At 46.2% G+C, this 21,034-nt stretch overlaps 1 protein-coding gene across 1 annotated transcript in view; it reads right to left on the minus strand.

Moving 5' to 3' along the window:
• The window catches only part of mapkap1 (MAPK associated protein 1), a 108,444-nt gene that overhangs the window by 18,613 nt on the left and 68,797 nt on the right, over window positions 1-21,034 (minus strand). The window contains exons 8-9 of the mRNA XM_029710482.1: window positions 20,797-20,937; window positions 9,490-9,627 (exon numbers count right to left, since the gene is read on the minus strand). Of these exons, the coding sequence (XP_029566342.1) occupies window positions 9,490-9,627; window positions 20,797-20,937 (279 nt within the window). The remainder of the gene's footprint in view (window positions 1-9,489; window positions 9,628-20,796; window positions 20,938-21,034) is intronic.

The following is a 21,034-nucleotide window of genomic DNA, read 5'->3' on the forward strand; positions in this document are numbered from 1 at the left end:
AGAACCGCTAGTGATTTGATGACGTAGAAAACCTGCAGAACCCTATCAATCGCATTGCCTAACAAACAGGCACTGGTTAGCCATGATTACATAACAAAAATATGTAACAGAAGCAATGAAAGAGACACTGTGACAACTACAGTTCTAACTTCCACTCAGTGGAGGTGTTGAAAAGCAGCATTCCCCCCCATCTCTTCCCCCCTCCTTCTTCCCACTCATCCCCCTTCCACTCCTGCATTAGCTGGCCTTCATTAATCTTCGTGCAGTCTTCTTTACCTAGTCATGTAGAACCGCTCGATAGAAAGAGAGAGAGAGAGAGAGAGAGAGAGGGAGAGAGAGAGAGAGCTGGGCCCCTGTGCCAATTACCAAGTCAACGGAGTGTTGAGCCCCAGCGACGCAGAGGAATGAGCTCTTAGAGGGAGATGTGGGTTAGCCGGGGGAGACGTGGGTTAGCCGGGGGAGACGTGGGTTAGCCGGGGGAGACGTGGGTTAGCCGGGGGAGACGTGGGTTAGCCGGGGGAGACGTGGGATAGCCGGGGGAGACGTGGGATAGCCGGGGGAGACGTGGGATAGCCGGGGGAGACGTGGGATAGCCGGGGGAGACGTGGGTTAGCCGGGGGAGACGTGGGTTAGCCGGGGGAGACGTGGGTTAGCCGGGGGAGACGTGGGTTAGCCGGGGGAGATGTGGGTTAGCCGGGGCCAATATCGATGGACACAGGTGGGAGAAGAGAAGAGGTAAGCATGGGACGTGGGGGGGAGAAGGTAGGTGGGCATAGGATTAGGTCCTTAGGGGTGAGGTGGAGGATGTCTATGTGAGGAAAATGGTGGAATAGGGTAGTGGAATGAGTTGCATGATATAGTTAAATGTACAATGATATTTTATCTCTCTCTGTATTTTACTCATTTTCATAAATGTTATCTTCAGTTGCACGTACTATATCATGCTACGAACTGTAAACATAATCAGTGGAGTCATTTTCCAATCTGTCGAATGTGCAGAACCTCAAACACAATGAACACACCCTCCAATAGACCAAAGGGACAGGAGTATTTTTCTTGTAAAAAAAGAGCATCCACAAATACAAGTCATTGGAAAACCTCCTGCGATACTAATGTATCCTCCATCCAGAGAGACGACGCACCACAATACAGAGAGACGACGACGCACCACAATACAGAGAGACGACGACGCACCACAATACAGAGAGACGACGACGCACCACAATACAGAGAGACGACGACGCACCATAATACAGAGAGACGACGACGCACCACAATACAGAGAGACGACGACGCACCACAATACAGAGAGACGACGACGCACCACAATACAGAGAGACGACGCACCATAATACAGAGAGACGACGACGCACCACAATACAGAGAGACGACGACGCACCATAATACAGAGAGACGACGACGCACCACAATACAGAGAGACGACGACGCACCACAATACAGAGACGACGCACCATAATACAGAGAGATGACGACGCACCACAATACAGAGAGACGACGCACCATAATACAAAGAGACTATTGTATTGGTTGAGTATTGGTAAAGCAGTGTGAACAGAGAGAGAGAGATGCAGACTGGGTATTGGTAAAGCAGTGTGAACAGAGAGAGATGCAGACTGGGTATTGGTAAAGCAGTGTGAACAGAGAGGGAGAGATGCAGACTGGGTATTGGTAAAGCAGTGTGAACAGAGAGAGATGCAGACTGGGTATTGGTAAAGCAGTGTGAACAGAGAGAGATGCAGACTGGGTATTGGTAAAGCAGTGTGAACAGAGAGAGATGCAGACTGGGTATTGGTAAAGCAGTGTGAACAGAGAGAGATGCAGACTGGGTATTGGTAAAGCAGTGTGAACAGAGAGATGCAGACTGGGTATTGGTAAAGCAGTGTGAACAGAGAGAGATGCAGACTGGGTATTGGGTAAAGCAGTGTGAACAGAGAGAGATGCAGACTGGGTATTGGTAAAGCAGTGTGAACAGAGAGGGAGAGATGCAGACTGGGTATTGGTAAAGCAGTGTGAACAGAGAGAGATGCAGACTGGGTATTGGTAAAGCAGTGTGAACAGAGAGAGATGCAGACTGGGTATTGGTAAAGCAGTGTGAACAGAGAGAGATGCAGACTGGGTATTGGTAAAGCAGTGTGAACAGAGAGAGATGCAGACTGGGTATTGGTAAAGCAGTGTGAACAGAGAGAGATGCAGACTGGGTATTGGTAAAGCAGTGTGAACAGAGAGAGATGCAGACTGGGTATTGGTAAGCAGTGTGAACAGAGAGAGATGCAGACTGGGTATTGGTAAGCAGTGTGAACAGAGAGAGATGCAGACTGGGTATTGGTAAAGCAGTGTGAACAGAGAGAATGCAGACTGGGATTGGTAAAGCAGTGTGAACAGAGAGAGATGCAGACTGGGTATTGGTAAAGCAGTGTGAACAGAGAGAGATGCAGACTGGGTTATTGGTAAAGCAGTGTGAACAGAGAGAGATGCAGACTGGGTATTGGTAAAGCAGTGTGAACAGAGAGAGGTGCAGACTGGGTATTGGTAAAGCAGTGTGAACAGAGAGAGATGCAGACTGGGTATTGGTAAAGCAGTGTGAACAGAGAGGGAGAGATGCAGACTGGGTATTGGTAAAGCAGTGTGAACAGAGAGATGCAGACTGGGTATTGGTAAAGCAGTGTGAACAGGGAGAGATGCAGACTGGGTATTGGTAAAGCAGTGTGAACAGAGAGAGATGCAGACTGGGTATTGGTAAAGCAGTGTGAACAGAGAGAGAGAGATGCAGACTGGGTATTGGTAAAGCAGTGTGAACAGAGAGAGATGCAGACTGGGTATTGGTAAAGCAGTGTGAACAGAGAGAGATGCAGACTGGGGTATTGGTAAAGCAGTGTGAACAGAGGGAGAGATGCAGACTGGGTATTGGTAAAGCAGTGTGAACAGAGGAGAGATGCAGACTGGGTATTGGTAAAAGCAGTGTGAACAGAGAGAGATGCAGACTGGGTATTGGTAAAGCAGTGTGAACAGAGAGAGAGAGATGCAGACTGGGTATTGGTAAAGCAGTGTGAACAGAGAGAGAGATGCAGACTGGGTATTGGTAAAGCAGTGTGAACAGAGAGAGATGCAGACTGGGTATTGGTAAAGCAGTGTGAACAGAGAGAGATGCAGACTGGGTATTGGTAAAGCAGTGTGAACAGAGAGAGATGCAGACTGGGTATTGGTAAAGCAGTGTGAACAGAGAGAGATGCAGACTGGGTATTGGTAAAGCAGTGTGAACAGAGAGAGGATGCAGACTGGGTATTGGTAAAGCAGTGTGAACAGAGAGAGATGCAGACTGGTATTGGTAAAGCAGTGTGAACAGAGAGAGATGCAGACTGGGTAGTGGTAAAGCAGTTGTGAACAGAGAGAGATGCAGACTGGGTATTGGTAAAGCAGTGTGAACAGAGAGAAGATGCAGAGCTGGGTATTGGTAAAGCAAGTGTGAACAGGAGAGAGATGCAGACTGGTATTGTAAAGCAGTGTGAACCAGAGAGAGATGCAGACTGGGTATTGGTAAGCAGTGTGAACCGAGAGAGGAGAGATGCAGACTGGGTATTGGTAAAGCAGTGTGAACAGAGAGGGAGAGATGCAGACTGGGTATTGGTAAAGCAGTGTGAACAGAGAGATGCAGACTGGGTATTGGTAAAGCAGTGTGAACAGAGAGAGAGAGATGCAGACTGGGTATTGGTAAAGCAGTGTGAACAGAGAGAGAGAGATGCAGACTGGGTATTGGTAAAGCAGTGTGAACAGAGAGAGATGCAGACTGGGTATTGGTAAAGCAGTGTGAACAGAGAGAGATGCAGACTGGGTATTGGTAAAGCAGTGTGAACAGAGAGAGATGCAGACTGGGTATTGGTAAAGCAGTGTGAACAGAGAGAGGTGCAGACTGGGTATTGGTAAAGCAGTGTGAACAGAGAGAGAGAGATGCAGACTGGGTATTGGTAAAGCAGTGTGAACAGAGAGAGATGCAGACTGGGTATTGGTAAAGCAGTGTGAACAGAGAGAGAGAGATGCAGACTGGGTATTGGTAAAGCAGTGTGAACAGAGAGAGAGAGATGCAGACTGGGTATTGGTAAAGCAGTGTGAACAGAGAGATGCAGACTGGGTATTGGTAAAGCAGTGTGAACAGAGAGAGATGCAGACTGGGTATTGGTAAAGCAGTGTGAACAGAGAGATGCAGACTGGGTATTGGTAAAGCAGTGTGAACAGAGAGATGCAGACTGGGTATTGGTAAAGCAGTGTGAACAGAGAGAGATGCAGACTGGGTATTGGTAAAGCAGTGTGAACAGAGAGATGCAGACTGGGTATTGGTAAAGCAGTGTGAACAGAGAGAGAGAGATGCAGACTGGGTATTGGTAAAGCAGTGTGAACAGAGAGATGCAGACTGGGTATTGGTAAAGCAGTGTGAACAGAGAGAGAGAGATGCAGACTGGGTATTGGTAAAGCAGTGTGAACAGAGAGAGATGCAGACTGGGTATTGGTAAAGCAGTGTGAACAGAGAGAGAGAGATGCAGACTGGGTATTGGTAAAGCAGTGTGAACAGGGAGGGAGAGATGCAGACTGGGTATTGGTAAAGCAGTGTGAACAGAGAGAGATGCAGACTGGGTATTGGTAAAGCAGTGTGAACAGAGAGAGATGCAGACTGGGTATTGGTAAGCAGTGTGAACAGAGAGAGATGCAGACTGGGTATTGGTAAAGCAGTGTGAACAGAGAGAGATGCAGACTGGGTATTGGTAAAGCAGTGTGAACAGAGAGAGATGCAGACTGGGTATTGGTAAAGCAGTGTGAACAGAGAGAGATGCAGACTGGGTATTGGTAAAGCAGTGTGAACAGAGAGATGCAGACTGGGTATTGGTAAAGCAGTGTGAACAGAGAGGGAGAGATGCAGACTGGGTATTGGTAAAGCAGTGTGAACAGAGAGAGATGCAGACTGGGTATTGGTAAAGCAGTGTGAACAGAGAGAGAGAGATGCAGACTGGGTATTGGTAAAGCAGTGTGAACAGAGAGAGATGCAGACTGGGTATTGGTAAAGCAGTGTGAACAGAGAGAGATGCAGACTGGGTATTGGTAAAGCAGTGTGAACAGAGAGAGAGAGATGCAGACTGGGTATTGGTAAAGCAGTGTGAACAGAGAGAGAGAGATGCAGACTGGGTATTGGTAAAGCAGTGTGAACAGAGAGAGAGAGGTGCAGACTGGGTATTGGTAAAGCAGTGTGAACAGAGAGGGAGAGATGCAGACTGGGTATTGGTAAAGCAGTGTGAACAGAGAGAGATGCAGACTGGGTATTGGTAAAGCAGTGTGAACAGAGAGATGCAGACTGGGTATTGGTAAAGCAGTGTGAACAGAGAGAGATGCAGACTGGGTATTGGTAAAGCAGTGTGAACAGAGAGAGATGCAGACTGGGTATTGGTAAAGCAGTGTGAACAGAGAGAGATGCAGTACTGGGTATTGGTAAAGCAGTGTGAACAGGAGAGAGATGCAGACTGGGTATTGGTAAAGCAGTGTGAACAGAGAGATGCAGACTGGTATTGGTAAAGCAGTGTGAACAGAGAGAGAGAGATGCAGACTGGGTATTGGTAAAGCAGTGTGAACAGAGAGATGCAGACTGGGTATTGTAAAGCAGTGTGAACAGAGAGAGAGAGATGCAGACTGGGTATTGGTAAAGCAGTGTGAACAGAGAGAGATGCAGACTGGGTATTGGTAAAGCAGTGTGAACAGAGAGATGCAGACTGGGTATTGGTAAAGCAGTGTGAACAGGGAGAGAGAGATGCAGACTGGGTATTGGTAAAGCAGTGTGAACAGAGAGATGCAGACTGGGTATTGGTAAAGCAGTGTGAACAGAGAGATGCAGACTGGGTATTGGTAAAGCAGTGTGAACAGGGAGAGAGAGATGCAGACTGGGTATTGGTAAAGCAGTGTGAACAGAGAGATGCAGACTGGGTATTGGTAAAGCAGTGTGAACAGGGAGAGAGAGATGCAGACTGGGTATTGGTAAAGCAGTGTGAACAGAGAGAGAGAGATGCAGACTGGGTATTGGTAAAGCAGTGTGAACAGAGAGAGAGAGATGCAGACTGGGTATTGGTAAAGCAGTGTGAACAGAGAGGGAGAGATACAGACTGGGTATTGGTAAAGCAGTGTGAACAGAGAGATGCAGACTGGGTATTGGTAAAGCAGTGTGAACAGAGAGAGATGCAGACTGGGTATTGGTAAAGCAGTGTGAACAGAGAGAGATGCAGACTGGGTATTGGTAAAGCAGTGTGAACAGAGAGATGCAGACTGGGTATTGGTAAAGCGTTGTGAACAGGAGAGAGAGCAGACTGGGTATTGGTAAAGCAGTGTGAACAGAGAGAGATGCAGACTGGGTATTGGTAAAGCAGTGTGAACAAGAAGAGATGCAGACTGGGTAATTGGTAAAGCAGTGTGAACAGAGAGATGCAGACTGGGTAGTTGGTAACGCAGTGTGACCAGAGAGGAGAGAGATTGCAGACTGGGTATTGGTAAAGCAGTGTGAACAGAGAGAGAGAGATGCAGACTGGGTATTGGTAAAGCAGTGTGAACAGAGAGGGAGAGATGCAGACTGGGTATTGGTAAAGCAGTGTGAACAGAGAGATGCAGACTGGGGTATTGGTAAAGCAGTGTGAAACAAGAGAGATGCAGACTGGGTATTGGTAAAGCAGTGTGAACAGAGAGATGCAGACTGGGTATTGGTAAAGCAGTGTGAACAGAGAGAGAGAGATGCAGACTGGGTATTGGTAAAGCAGTGTGAACAGAGAGAGATGCAGACTGGGTATTGGTAAAGCAGTGTGAACAGAGAGAGATGCAGACTGGGTATTGGTAAAGCAGTGTGAACAGAGAGAGATGCAGACTGGGTATTGGTAAAGCAGTGTGAACAGAGAGAGATGCAGACCTGGGTATTGGTAAAGCAGTGTGAACAGAGAGGATGCAGACTGGGTATTGGTAAAGCAGTGTGAACAGAGAGATGCAGACTGGGTATTGGTAAAGCAGTGTGAACAGAGAGAGATGCAGACTGGGTATTGGTAAGCTAGTGTGAACAGAGAGAGAGAGATGCAGACTGGGTATTGGTAAAGCAGTGTGAACAGAGAGATGCAGACTGGGTATTGGTAAAGCAGTGTGAACAGAGAGAGATGCAGACTGGGTATTGGTAAAGCAGTGTGAACAGAGAGGGAGAGATGCAGACTGGGTATTGGTAAAGCAGTGTGAACAGAGAGATGCAGACTGGGTATTGGTAAAGCAGTGTGAACAGAGAGAGATGCAGACTGGGTATGGTAAAGCAGTGTGAACAGAGAGAGATGCAGACTGGGTATTGGTTAAAGCAGTGTGAACAGAGAGATGCAGACTGGGTATTGGTAAAGCAGTGTGAACAGAGAGAGATGCAGACTGGGTATTGGTAAAGCAGTGTGAACAGAGAGATGCAGACTGGGTATTGGTAAAGCAGTGTGAACAGAGAGAGATGCAGACTGGGTATTGGTAAAGCAGTGTGAACAGGGAGAGATGCAGACTGGGTATTGGTAAAGCAGTGTGAACAGAGAGAGGTGCAGACTGGGTATTGGTAAAGCAGTGTGAACAGAGAGAGAGAGATGCAGACTGGGTATTGGTAAAGCAGTGTGAACAGAGAGAGATGCAGACTGGGTATTGGTAAGCAGTGTGAACAAAGAGAGATGCAGACTGGGTATTGGTAAAGCAGTGTGAACAGAGAGAGGATGCAGGACTGGGTATTGGTAAAGCAGTGTGAACAGAGAGAGGAGAGATGCAGACGGGTATTGGTAAAGCAGTGTGAACGAGCGAGAGTGCAGACTGGGTATTGGTGTAAAGCAGTGTGAACAGAGAGAGATGCAGGACTGGGTATTGGTAAAGCCGTTGTGACCAGAGGAGATGCACAGGACTGGGTATTTGTAAAGCAGTGTGAACAGAGAGAGATGCAGACTGGGTATTGGTAAAGCAGTGTGAACAGAGAGAGATGCAGACTGGGTATTGGTAAAGCAGTGTGAACAGAGAGGGAGAGATACAGACTGGGTATTGGTAAAGCAGTGTGAACAGAGAGATGCAGACTGGGTATTGGTAAAGCAGTGTGAACAGAGAGAGAGAGATGCAGACTGGGTATTGGTAAAGCAGTGTGAACAGAGAGAGATGCAGACTGGGTATTGGTAAAGCAGTGTGAACAGAGAGAGATGCAGACTGGGTATTGGTAAAGCAGTGTGAACAGAGAGAGATGCAGACTGGGTATTGGTAAAGCAGTGTGAACAGAGAGAGAGAGATGCAGACTGACTGGCTGATTAAAGCAGTGTGAACAGAGAGGGAGAGATGCAGACTGACTGGCTGATTAAAGCAGTGTGAACAGAGAGAGATGCAGACTGACTGGCTGATTAAAGCAGCCTCTACAGCGGACGGTGACTGAATTTATTACATATGGCAGGAGATGATGGTGGGTTAACAGAGATACGCTAACACACACACACACACACACACACACACACACACACACACACACACACACACACACACACACACTGAGCTAGGTTCTTTCAGCCTGGTGGACGTGTGTGTGTGGGGGGGGACTGTTGTAGAAATGCTCGGCAGCTTCAACGATTACAATCTGTATTTGATGTCAGTTAAAATAAGACATCTGCTTAGTCGCAAAGTACAATCTGAAGAGAGATCACTGAATCCAGTGCCCCCATTGACTTGTAATACAGGCTATTTTTACAGACCACTAGTACATGCCGTTTCAGCTGAATCTTCTGATGTTTTACAGCCACTTATGGAAGGTCTCAGCACTGCTGAGTCAAACCAGAGGAATATACAGTCAAAGATGACTAAATGAATATGATCCCGAGATAAATGAGTACTTTCAGTATGAGGGGGAAGTGTGTTTACCAGTCAGTGACCTTGTGTGTTACCACACACACACATACATACACACACAGCACGCCCACACACACACATACACACACAGCACGCCCACACACACACACAGCACGCCCACACACACACACACACAGCACGCCCACACACACACACAGCACGCCCACACACACACAGCACGCCCACACACACACAGCACGCCCACACACACAGCACGCCCACACACACATACACACACAGCACGCCCACACACACACAGCACGCCCACACACACAGCACGCCCACACACACACACACACACACACAGCACGCCCACACACAGCACGTCCACACACACACACAGCACGCCCACACACACACAGCACGCCCACACACACACACACACATATACAGCACGCCCACACACACAGCACGCCCACACACACACACACACAGCACGTCCACACACACACACACAGCACGCCCACACACACACAGCACGCCCACACACACATACACACACAGCGCGCCCACACCCACATACACACACACACACACACACACACACACACCGGTGGTACTCACTGGGGCTCCTCTCCTCCACAAGGTCACAGGCACAGAGGTGGTCTGAATCGATGGAGATGGGCTTCTGTCGGATCCAAAACTTGGTGCTGGTCTTCTGGTTGGTGACGGGGTCAATCTCCACCTTTTCCCCCGAGATGCCTGCATGATGGGACAGGGAGTGAGAAAGGAGGGGGAAGAGAGAGAGAGAGATGGCAGAGGTCAAATCATCTACTCCACACCGAATGTTCACCCCATCCTCCATTTTGTTACGGGACACAACAGCATCTCTCGCGGATTGTCGCCGCGTAAAGCGTCGGCGTAATCAGTTTTTTTTGTTGTTAAAATGATGGTGCTGTGTGGCGTTAATGGCCATTCACAGTGCTAATCTGTCATCACTGTCGCCTGGCCCCTGCTGCTGCTGGCTGTGCACACATATACCCACACACACACACCCACACACACAGTAAAATGGATGCTGGAGATGTCCACAGACCTAGAGATCTGACGCAGTAGATTAAGGACAGACAGATTCTCCAGGAGGAAGATCTATAACGGCTCCTATTCAATCAAAATCACTAACCACGTTTACGGGACAAATGGTATTCCTCACACATTGCGAGAAAGCAGGTTTGAAATGAAAAGTTCAATTTGGACTTTTTAAATGAATGATATATACCCATTGATTGTTGAAGAATATGACTTATAGGATACCTCATCAGCTTAATTCAACTGTCGTACTCCTACGAAAACCCAAAATATAAGCTTGCAACGTCATTTTACCTTTTGTTTTTTTAAGGGTTCTGCTCAGTTCTTCCTGAATACCCCCTTTGAGAAGATGTGGAGGATGCTTAAACAACACATTTGATCATCATTGAAAAGGAAAAAAAGGTGCAACACTCGTTCACCAATAAAAACGGAATGTTTTATTTAAGCAAAGTTAAAAAAGATTGACGTTTCTGCCATTAACTGACTTTTTTCCCCCAGAATCAATGCCCCTTCATAAACGCCCCTTTGATAAACAACTTGGTAACCAAAGCAACAACGTCATAAAAGTGAGGACATTTAGTGTTGATATTTGTCATTAGGCTGAGGAAACTTGTTTTAAAACGCTAATCTATTGAATTACTGTTTATTTTAACTGTTGTGCCGCTACATGGCCATAAAAATAGCACCTTAAATTCCCTGAACGGGATACCTCGACAGAATGGGGACATCTCAGGCTCTAGCAATGCCTCCAATGGAGACAGGTTTGGTATACTTTCTGTCTTTCTCTCCTGTTTTGTTAATGTTTTCATTTGGTTATCAGGCAAGTCAGTGGGTTGGATGAGAACTGCATTTTGATGCTCTCTATAAAGGTAATGGAGAATAGGCTAGACACACACACGCGCACACACACACACAGACAGACAGAGAGTGGGGCCTATGGTCTATGACAGATGTGTCAGCTGTCAATCAGAGCGGTTAATGTGAGGCAAAAGGGGGGGCGGGAGAGATGAATCCAGAGATTTGTTTGGCGTTGAAATCCTTGGGCAGGCCACACACTGAAAATACATTGTTAAAATGCTTTCAGTGTTAAACTTAAATGACTAAACAAGATAAACAATGTAGAAAAAAAAAGAAGAATGGATCTATATATTTTAACAATCCCCAAAATAAAAGCTAGTCAGGGAGAATTGAAAATTCCCAAAACAATGAATTTAGCAGTATTATTATTATGTTTGAGCAAAAGAACATAGCATTAGCCATGGCAGAATATGTAGAATTGCAGAAAATTTGCTTTTAAACTGAAACAATTTATCCCCTCTCCATGGAGAAATGTGTAGAATTACAGGAAATTGACTTAAAAAAAAATTATATTTTTTTTCAATCTCTACACTGCCAAGATGGGGGGGCCTCAAAAATGATCTGAAATCCAGCACCCATTGTCACGCCCCTGCCACACCCATTACCTAAGCCACTTTTAATATCCAGAAAAAACCCTGGAACCCGGCTGTCAATCAGAGCGGTTAATGTGAGGGAGTGCAGGCAAAAGGGCAGAAAGATGATTCCGGCTGTCAATCAAACGATGGTCACCATTCCACAGGGAACAGAAAGATCCTGTACCGCGTCTCAACTGGCTCCCTATTCCCTATTTAGTGCACTACTTTTGGCCAGAGCCCTATGGTCAAAAGTAGTGCACTATTCGTGAATAGGGTGCCATTTTGGGACGCGGGCCCAATCGCAGCCGCACGGAGTACTGGGAGAAAACATGGAGACAACATGGAGTACTGGGAGACAAATGGAACTGCTTTGATGGAGGAAGTCTGTTTTTTGTCTGTCATCATTGAAAATAGAGGTCGCTTCCCTTCACCCTTCATTCTTCTCTATAAGGTTGAGTTCTGTTGAGTTTTCTGTAAAAATCTCAGTTTGGATTTTAGAGGTAAGGCATTCGAAGCCACTAGTGCCTCTTCCATTGCCTCAATATAAAATCCCAAAATCAGTCATTTTGACGGATTCAAATTCGAAAAGTGTTGCGTTTTGGTGGCACATGGCACCCCCCCCCCCAAAAAAATGTATGTTCATGTGCAAGTTCCACGTTGGTAAATAGTGTGTCATCCTAAGTGTATACATCTTAGGCAAATCACATTAATAACCCGGATAAAATATCTGATTAAAGATTTTTTTTTTTCTTCTGCTCTACAGGATTGACAATTACAGATCACCACTAAAAGGGAATCAGAAGGATCCCGGCAGACCCTATTGTCACTTACACTCTATACATCACAGCCACTGATGTAATATGGACTCAGTCACTTGTATTGATGATAATGGTTATTAAATTGCCACCCTATTTTTCCTTGGCCACATGGAATTGGTTGCTATAACAAGCCCTAATCCAATTCCGTGACAGAGGCCTCGCCTAATGCTATGTGAAGGGGGCAGATTGAGCATCACCATTGAGGGTTATTAGAAAAATTAAGATGGGGGGCTGGCACCCCCAGACCCCCCCTGTCGTACACGACCCCCCCCCCCCAAATCTCCTCTATAACTGCCTTCCAGGGGCATCAGCCCATTCTCTTATAGGGGGAGAAGGGAAGACCGCCGACTATCTGTGAGTGAGTTGTTCCAAACTGTAACGAGAGACGACACTTTTCCAATAACCGCCCCGGTAATTCGGCCCATTCATTTCCCTCACCGCGGTTAACAAGCTTTTATTAAACCAGCAGCATCGCATGGCTGCCGCCACCATCTTTTCTCATTTGCATCAATTAGGAAGAAGCCCAGAGCTGGGCTCTCTGGGTGGAGGTGGACCCCCAGCAGTGACGCTGGGCAGACTATTCTGTTACGGAGGTGGTCTTTTGGAGGGAAAAGCAGCTAGAACCAGCGTCTTCAGTCAAAGAGACAACAGTGGGACGCTTGGTGCGTCAAGAATCCTGATGTCACGGGAAGGTCAAAAAAGATCATCAAGGACATCAACCAACCGAGCCACTGCCTGTTCACCCCGCTATCATCCAGAAGGCGAGGTCAGTACAGGTGCATCAAAGCTGGGACCGAGAGACTGAAAAACAGCTTTTATCTCAAGGCCATCAGACTGCTAAATAGCCATCACTAGCACAGAGAGGCTGCTGCCTACAAAGACTCACTAGTCACTTTAAACAATGCCACATTATGTTTACATATCTTACATTACTCATCTCATATGTATATACTGTATTTTATACCTTATTGCCTATGCCGCTCGACCATTGCTCATCCATATATTTATATGTACATATTCTTATTCCATCCCTTTAGATGTGTGTATTAGGTAGTTGTGAAATTGTTAGATTACTTAGATATTACTGCACTGTCGGGAACTAGAAGCACAAGCATTTCGCTACACTCGCATTAACATCTGCTAACCATGTGTATGTGACCAATAACATTTGATTTGAAACCCTGAGGAAGAAGTGGACCAGTCAGGAGAGACAGAGGACACTATGAAGTGGACCAATCAGGAGAGACAGAGGACACTATGAAGTGGACCAGTCAGGAGAGACAGAGGACACTATGAAGTGGACCAGTCAGGAGAGACAGAGGACACTATGAAGTGGACCAGTCAGGAGAGACAGAGGACACTATGAAGTGGACCAGTCAGGAGAGACAGAGGACACTATGAAGTGGACCAGTCAGGAGAGACAGAGGACACTATGAAGTGGACCAATCAGAGGACACTATGAAGTGGACCAATCAGGAGAGACAGAGGACAATATGAAGTGGACCAGTCAGGGGAGACAGAGGAAACACAACACTATGAAGTGGACCAGTCAGGGGAGACAGAGGACACTATGAAGTGGACCAGTCAGGAGAGACAGAGGACACTATGAAGTGGACCAGTCAGGAGAGACAGAGGACACTATGAAGTGGACCAGTCAGGGGAGACAGAGGAAACACAACACTATGAAGTGGACCAGTCAGGAGAGACAGAGGACACTATGAAGTGGACCAGTCAGGAGAGACAGAGGACACTATGAAGTGGACCAGTCAGGAGAGACAGAGGACACTATGAAGTGGACCAGTCAGGGGAGACAGAGGAAACACAACACTATGAAGTGGACCAGTCAGGGGAGACAGAGGACACTATGAAGTGGACCAGTCAGGAGAGACAGAGGACACTATGAAGTGGACCAATCAGGAGAGACAGAGGACACTATGAAGTGGACCAGTCAGGAGAGACAGAGGACACTATGAAGTGGACCAGTCAGGAGAGACAGAGGACACTATGAAGTGGACCAGTCAGGAGAGACAGAGGAAACACAACACTATGAAGTGGACCAGTCAGGGGAGACAGAGGAAACACAACACTATGAAGTGGAAGGTATTGGTCTACAAGCTTGGATGCGCCACAGGGAGTTTGGTAAAGATAAAGTCAAGGCCGCCTCTCTAGCCTCCCTCTCTGCCCCTTACATGCTGACCACACCGCACGCATTGCTTCTATTTGTGACGCCGAACGTGATGGTGTGGGGGGACAAAATCTATTTGCGCACGATGGCGGACTTTGGACATGGTGTTAGTGCTGAGCGAAATGTTGGTTATTTTTCATTTTTTTTAAACAACTAATTGACCAATGTTGTTTGAATTATTTGAATTCCATTTTGTTCTGGGTTTTTTCTGTGAGCTCAATGCGCTGCAGTTTCTCTAGTGATAAATCAGAACATCATACCTGAACTGTGTGATGTAGTATGGAGTTGTAGTTTCCAACAGGCCAATGTTCTACATAGTTTAGTGCAGAAAATGTGATAATTAACTACAGTGACCATAACCCATTGTGCAGCTACTTGTCAGGCCTGTGACAGAAGAATGCGCGATCTAGAGGGGATACATAGAGAGCAGTTTCTTCACGAGGTATCTCTACCTGAAAATACATGATCTAAATGATTGATAGTTGGTATTCAGCAGTCATAAAAATATGCCTTATTTACTTTGAATAACTATTAAAATAGTGATTTTGTCAGACAGCGTAGACAGCAGCACTATAGAGATGATGACTTGGAATTAAATAATAAAGTCATCAAATAAAACCAATGTAATATACACTATAACTGAAATCTTTTATTAAAGTAATGTGAATAAGTGTTGGTTAATAAGTGATAATCAGTAATGGACAGTCACTACCATCATGGGCCTTTTATTCATTGTTGTTACAGCATTAAACCCAAAGAATGAATATTGCATTTCATGTTTAAAAATAAAAATCTCAATCGTGATGATTTTTTTATAATCGCACCGAAACGACCTCAAAAAGCACTAATCGCTCAGCACTACTACCCCTAAAACAGCTTTCCTCCCTGACAACCATCTGTCTTCCTTCTTCAACCTCAGGAGCCTGAAAACATTTTTGTCACCGAAAGCCTTCACTAACTTTTACAGATGCACAATTGAGAGCATCCTGTCGGGCTGTATCACCTCCTAGTATGGTAACGGCACCGCCCACAACCGCAGGGCTCTCCAGAAGGTGGTGCGGTCTGCACAACGCATCACCGGGGGCAAACGACCTGCCCTCCATGACACCAACAACACCCGATATCACAGGAAGGCCAAAAAAGATCATCAAGGACATCAACCAACCGAGCCACTGCCTGTTCACCACGCTATCATCCAGAAGACGAGGTCAGTACAGGTGCATCAAAGCTGGGACCGAGAGACTGAAAAACAGCTTCTATCTCAAGGCCATCAGATTGTTAAACAGCCACCACTAGCACAGAGAGGCTGCTGCCTACCTACAGACTTGATATCATTGGCCACTTTAATAAATGGAACACTAATCACTTCAGTAATGCCACTTTAAGAATGTTTACATATCTCGCATTACTCATCTCATATGTATGTACTGTATACTGTATCCGTCACTATCTATTCTTTACTATCTATTGCATCTTAGCCGCTCTGTCACTGCTCGTCCATATATTATATATTTATATATTCTCATCCCATTCCCTTACTAGATTGTGTGTATTAGCTTTTGTCGTGGCATTTGTTAGATATTAGGTTTGGTCGTGGAATTTGTTAGATATTACCTGTTAGATATTACTGCACTGTCGGATCTAGAAGCCTAAGCATTTCCCTACACTCGCAATAACATCTGCTAACCATGTGTATGTGACCAATACAATTTGATTTGACATGCCGCGGCCCCTCCCACATTTGAAAGTGTCCAGATACAAGCACACATAGACAGAGATTTTGCAGACACGTGCACACTGTCTGGTACTAATGCCTCTGGCTCAATCCACATAAATCCTACAGCTATGGGACACTGGGACATTCCTGCCTCTGTGAATCTGGAATTGGGATTGACTTTCCCCCTTCGGTGTTGACATTAAGTAACATCAGTTTGTACCACTAGCTAGGGGGGGGGGGGTCAGCTTTAATATTGCTGATAGATAATAGCTTCTATCAATGTAATTGTCTGCATCATTATCAGTCCCCCATATATATATATATACAGTTGAAGTTGGAAGTTTACATACACCTTAGCCAAATACATTTAAACTCAGTTTTTCACAATTCCTGACTTTTAATCCTAGTAAAACTTCCCTGTCTTAGGTCAATTAGGATCACCACTTTATTTTAAGAATGTAAAATGTCAGAATAATAGTAGAAAGAATGATTTATTTTAGCTTTTATTTCTTTCATCGCATTCCCAGTGGGTCAGAAGTTTACATACACTCAATTAGTATTTGGTAGCATTGCCTTTAATTTGTTTAACTTGGGTCAAACGTGTCGGGTAGCCTTCCACAAGCTTCCCACAATAAGTTGGGTGAATTTTGGCCCATTCCTCCTGACAGAGCTGGTGTAACTGAGTCAGGTTTGTAGGCCTCCTTGCTCACACACACTTTTTCAGTTCTGCCCACACATTTTCTATTGGATTGAGGTCAAGGCTTTGTGATGGCCAGTCCAATACCTTGACTTTGTTGTCCTTTAGCCATAACTTTGGAAGTATACTTGGGGTCATTGTCCATTTGTAAGATCCATTTGTGACCAAGCTTTAACTTCCTGACTGATGCCTTGAGATGTTGCTTCAATATATCCACATAATTTTCCTCCCTCAAGATGCCATCTATTTTGTGAAGTGCACCAGTCCCTCCTGCAGCAAAGCATCCCCACAACATGATGCTGCCACCCCCGTGCTTCACGGTTGGGATGGTGTTCTTCGGCTTGCAAGCGTCCCCCTTTTTCCTCCAAACATAACAATGGTCATTATGGCCAAAAAGTTATATTTTTGTTTCATCAGACCAGAGGACATTTCTCCAAAAAGTACGATCTTTGTCCTCATGTGCAGTTGCAAACCGTAGTCTGGCTTTTTTATGGCGGTTTTGGAGCAATGGCTTCTTCTTTGCTGAGTGGCCTTTCAGGTTATGTCGATATAGGACTCGTTTTACTGTGGATATAGATACTTTTGTACCTGTTTCCTTCAGCACCTTCACAAGGTCCTTTGCTGTTGTTCTGGGATTGATTTGCACTTTTCACACCAAAGTACGTTCATCTCTAGGAGACAGAACGCGTCTCCTTCCTGAGCAGTATGACGGCTGCGTGGTCCCATGGTGTTTATAGTTGCGTACTATTGTTTGTACAGATGAATGTGGTACCTTCAGGCGTTTGGAAATTGCTCCCAAGGACGAACCAGACTTGTGGAGGTCTACAATTTTTATTCTGAGGTCTTGGCTGATTTCTTTTGATTTTCCCATGATGTCAAGCAAAGAGGCACTGAGTTTGAAGGTAGGCATTGAAATACATCCACAGGAACACCTCCAATTGACTCAAATGATGTCAATTAGCCGATCAGAAGCTTCTAAAGCCATGACATAATTTTCTGGAATTTTCCAAGCTGTTTAAAAAGGCACAGTCAACTTAGTGTATGTAAACTTCTGATCCACTGGATTGTGATACAGTGAATTATAAGTGAAATAATCTGTCTGTAAACAATTGTTGGAAAAATTACTTGTGTCATGCACAAAGTAGATGTCCTAACCGACTTGCCAAAACTATAGTTTGTTAACAAGACATTTGTGGAGTGGTTGAAAAACAAGTTTTAATGACTCCAACCTAAATAAATGTAAACTTCTGACTTCAACTGTATGTATTTAGATATGTATTTTATTTTTTTAAATATATTTCCTGTCTTTATTATTCTCCCCTAACCCTCCCTTTTCAGCCATTCCTGAACCTGCGACCAGAAACAAGCTACATATGGACAGGACCAAGACAAGTGACCTAATGATTCTTTTTTTTCTTCAGCGCTTTGGACTGTAATAGAATCCCTCTGATGTCATCATACAGTCAAGAGTGGAGTGCCCTCTTGGAAAAGACATCATGACGCTAAAGGCAGAGTAGGAGGTGTGGGATGGGTTTGAAAAAGACAAACCTCACAGCCATTACAAAACCCCTCAATGGTTTGTCAGCAAGGCTTAGGTCCACCCCCCCCCCCCTCTCTCTCCCTGCCTTTTCTGCTCTTCTCCAACTTTGTTTAATCTGACACGCTGAACGCATCTGTTGGCGGTTAAGCCGTGGTGTTTGCTAGCTGCCGTCGCTGCCGTCGCCTCTGAAACCCCAGGAAACCCCCTATCTCTGAGAAACACTGGGGAGAGCATCCGACAGGTCTTTTGGTTTTAAGAACCCATCCTCTGTCAGCCTAGGGAGAGGAGGCTCCACAAAGCTGGCAGCCTGGTTTCAATTCAATAATATCAGCGTGAATGCAATAACAAAAAAGGGGCTAAAATATGTGAAAATGCGAGGCTTTGTCGTTACACGTGTCTGACAGATGATGGGTAACACTGTGAATGAGATAAATCATTTGTTTGAATATGAAACATTTGCCCAAAAAAAAGCCAATAGTTGATGGGTTGGCAAAGCCTCAGGTTGAGTGTTTTTTTTAATCAAACATCAATATAACTAGTCATTCTACTTTACAAATACAGTTCAATAAGATGATCATCAATTTGCTACTGGCAGTGACAGAGAGGGGTTAACAGGTGGGCTGTAATGGGCTGACAGAGAGGGGTTAACAGGTGGGCTGTAATGGGCTGTGACAGAGGGGTTACAGATGGACTGTGACAGTGAGAGGGGTTAAGAGTAGAGGATATTTGTCCCATGTGCTGGTTATGACAGGAGGAACAGAGTTGAGGATATATGTGCTGGTTATGATCGGATTAACAGAGTAGAGGATATTTGTCCCATGTGCTGGTTATGACAGGAGGAACAGAGTAGAGGATATATGTGCTGGTTATGACAGGAGTAACAGAGTAGAGGATATTTGTGCTGGTTATGACAGGAGTAACAGAGTAGAGGACATATGTGCTGGTTATGACAGGAGTAACAGAGTAGAGGATATATGTGCTGGTTATGACAGGAGTAACAGAGTAGAGGATATATGTGCTGGTTATGACAGGAGTAACAGAGTAGAGGATATATGTCCCATGTGCTGGTTATGACAGGAGTAACAGAGTGGAGGATATTTGTGCTGGTTATGACCGGAGTAACAGAGTAGAGGATATATGTGCTGGTTATGACAGGAGTAACAGAGTAGAGGATATATGTGCTGGTTATGACAGGAGTAACAGAGTAGAGGATATATGTGCTGGTTATGACAGGAGTAACAGAGTAGAGGATATATGTGCTGGTTATGACAGGAGTAACAGAGTATCCATGTGAGTGTGAGTATCCATCCAATACACATGTAAAAACTTCACGACTAGAAAAGACAGACTTGGATTCAAATCTCAGTTCTAAAACAGCGCAAGTCCAACTGTGAACAAGGACTGTCTCCTGTACAGAGGACATGTCCCCGCTCATGGACATCAGTCAGACCAGGAGGAGACACAACGCTTCCCAAACGGCATCCTATTCCCTATACAGTGTACTACGTTTGACCAGAACCCTATGGGCCCTGGTCAAAAGTAGTACACTAAATAGGGAATATGATGCCATTTGGAACGCAGACAGTCTCCTCCTGGTCTGAATTAACGCTCATTACCAAAGCCAACGGGCCAGTGGGGGGACGGGGGACGACGGACGACAGAGGTTACCATGGCAGATTGTTGTAAACAACAAGATTGATCCTGCTTTCCAGGAAGTGACCCGGTGACCCTGGTCTGACCTGTGGCGACGTGATTGGAGGGGGAGATGTAGTTTCTTTCTCATGCCGTACCTACGTCCTCCGACTGAAACCTAACCTGCGGTAAACGACTGCCTGACTAATTCAAAACAGAGAGAGCCAACTTAGAAAACTATTAAGGTATAAACAGCATTTCATAGCGTCCCCAGATGTTTAACCTTAATGTACATTAAAGTCAAAAACTGTCTCAATTTTTTTTTTATAATGCCTTGGAAGGCTGGGGGGGAGTAGGGTCGGGCCCGTGTGGGGTGGGGGGAGTAGGGTCGGGCCAGTGTGGGGGGGGAGCAGGGTCGGGCCAGTGTGGGGTGGGGGGAGTAGGGTCGGGCCAGTGTGGGGTGGGGGGAGTAGGGTCGGGCCAGTGTGGGGGGGGAGTAGGGTCGGGCCCGTGTGGGGTGGGGGGAGTAGGGTCGGGCCAGTGTGGGGGGGGAGCAGGGTCGGGCCAGTGTGGGGTGGGGGGAGTAGGGTCGGACCAGTGTGGGGGGGAGCAGGGTCGGGCCAGTGTGGGGTGGGGGGAGCAGGGTCGGGCCCGTGTGGGGTGGGGGGAGTAGGGTCGGGCCCGTGTGGGGTGGGGGGAGTAGGGTCGGGCCCGTGTGGGGGGGGGGAGCAGGGTCGGGGCCAGTGTGTGGGGGGGGGGAGTAGGGTTGGTCCAGTGTGTGTGGGGGGGGGGGGGGGGGGGGGGGGTAGAGAGTATTTACCGAGCTGTACATCAGTGGTGAAGCGGAGCTTGTGGATCATGCTGATCTTGAAGGACTTGTAGCGGTGGCTACTCAGCATGTCCTGCACCGTGGTGATGTCCATGGGAGGATCCTCCTCTGAACTGTCCTCTCCTCTGGAGCCTGACAGAGAGAATGGAGAGACAAACAGGGGGTGGGAAAGAGCAAGAAACAGGAAGGAAAGAGCAAGAAACGGGTCGGAGAGAGAGAGAAAGAGGGG

Source organism: Salmo trutta, chromosome 23 (assembly GCF_901001165.1).
Source record: "Salmo trutta chromosome 23, fSalTru1.1, whole genome shotgun sequence".
In the NCBI taxonomy this organism is placed as follows: domain Eukaryota; kingdom Metazoa; phylum Chordata; class Actinopteri; order Salmoniformes; family Salmonidae; genus Salmo; species Salmo trutta.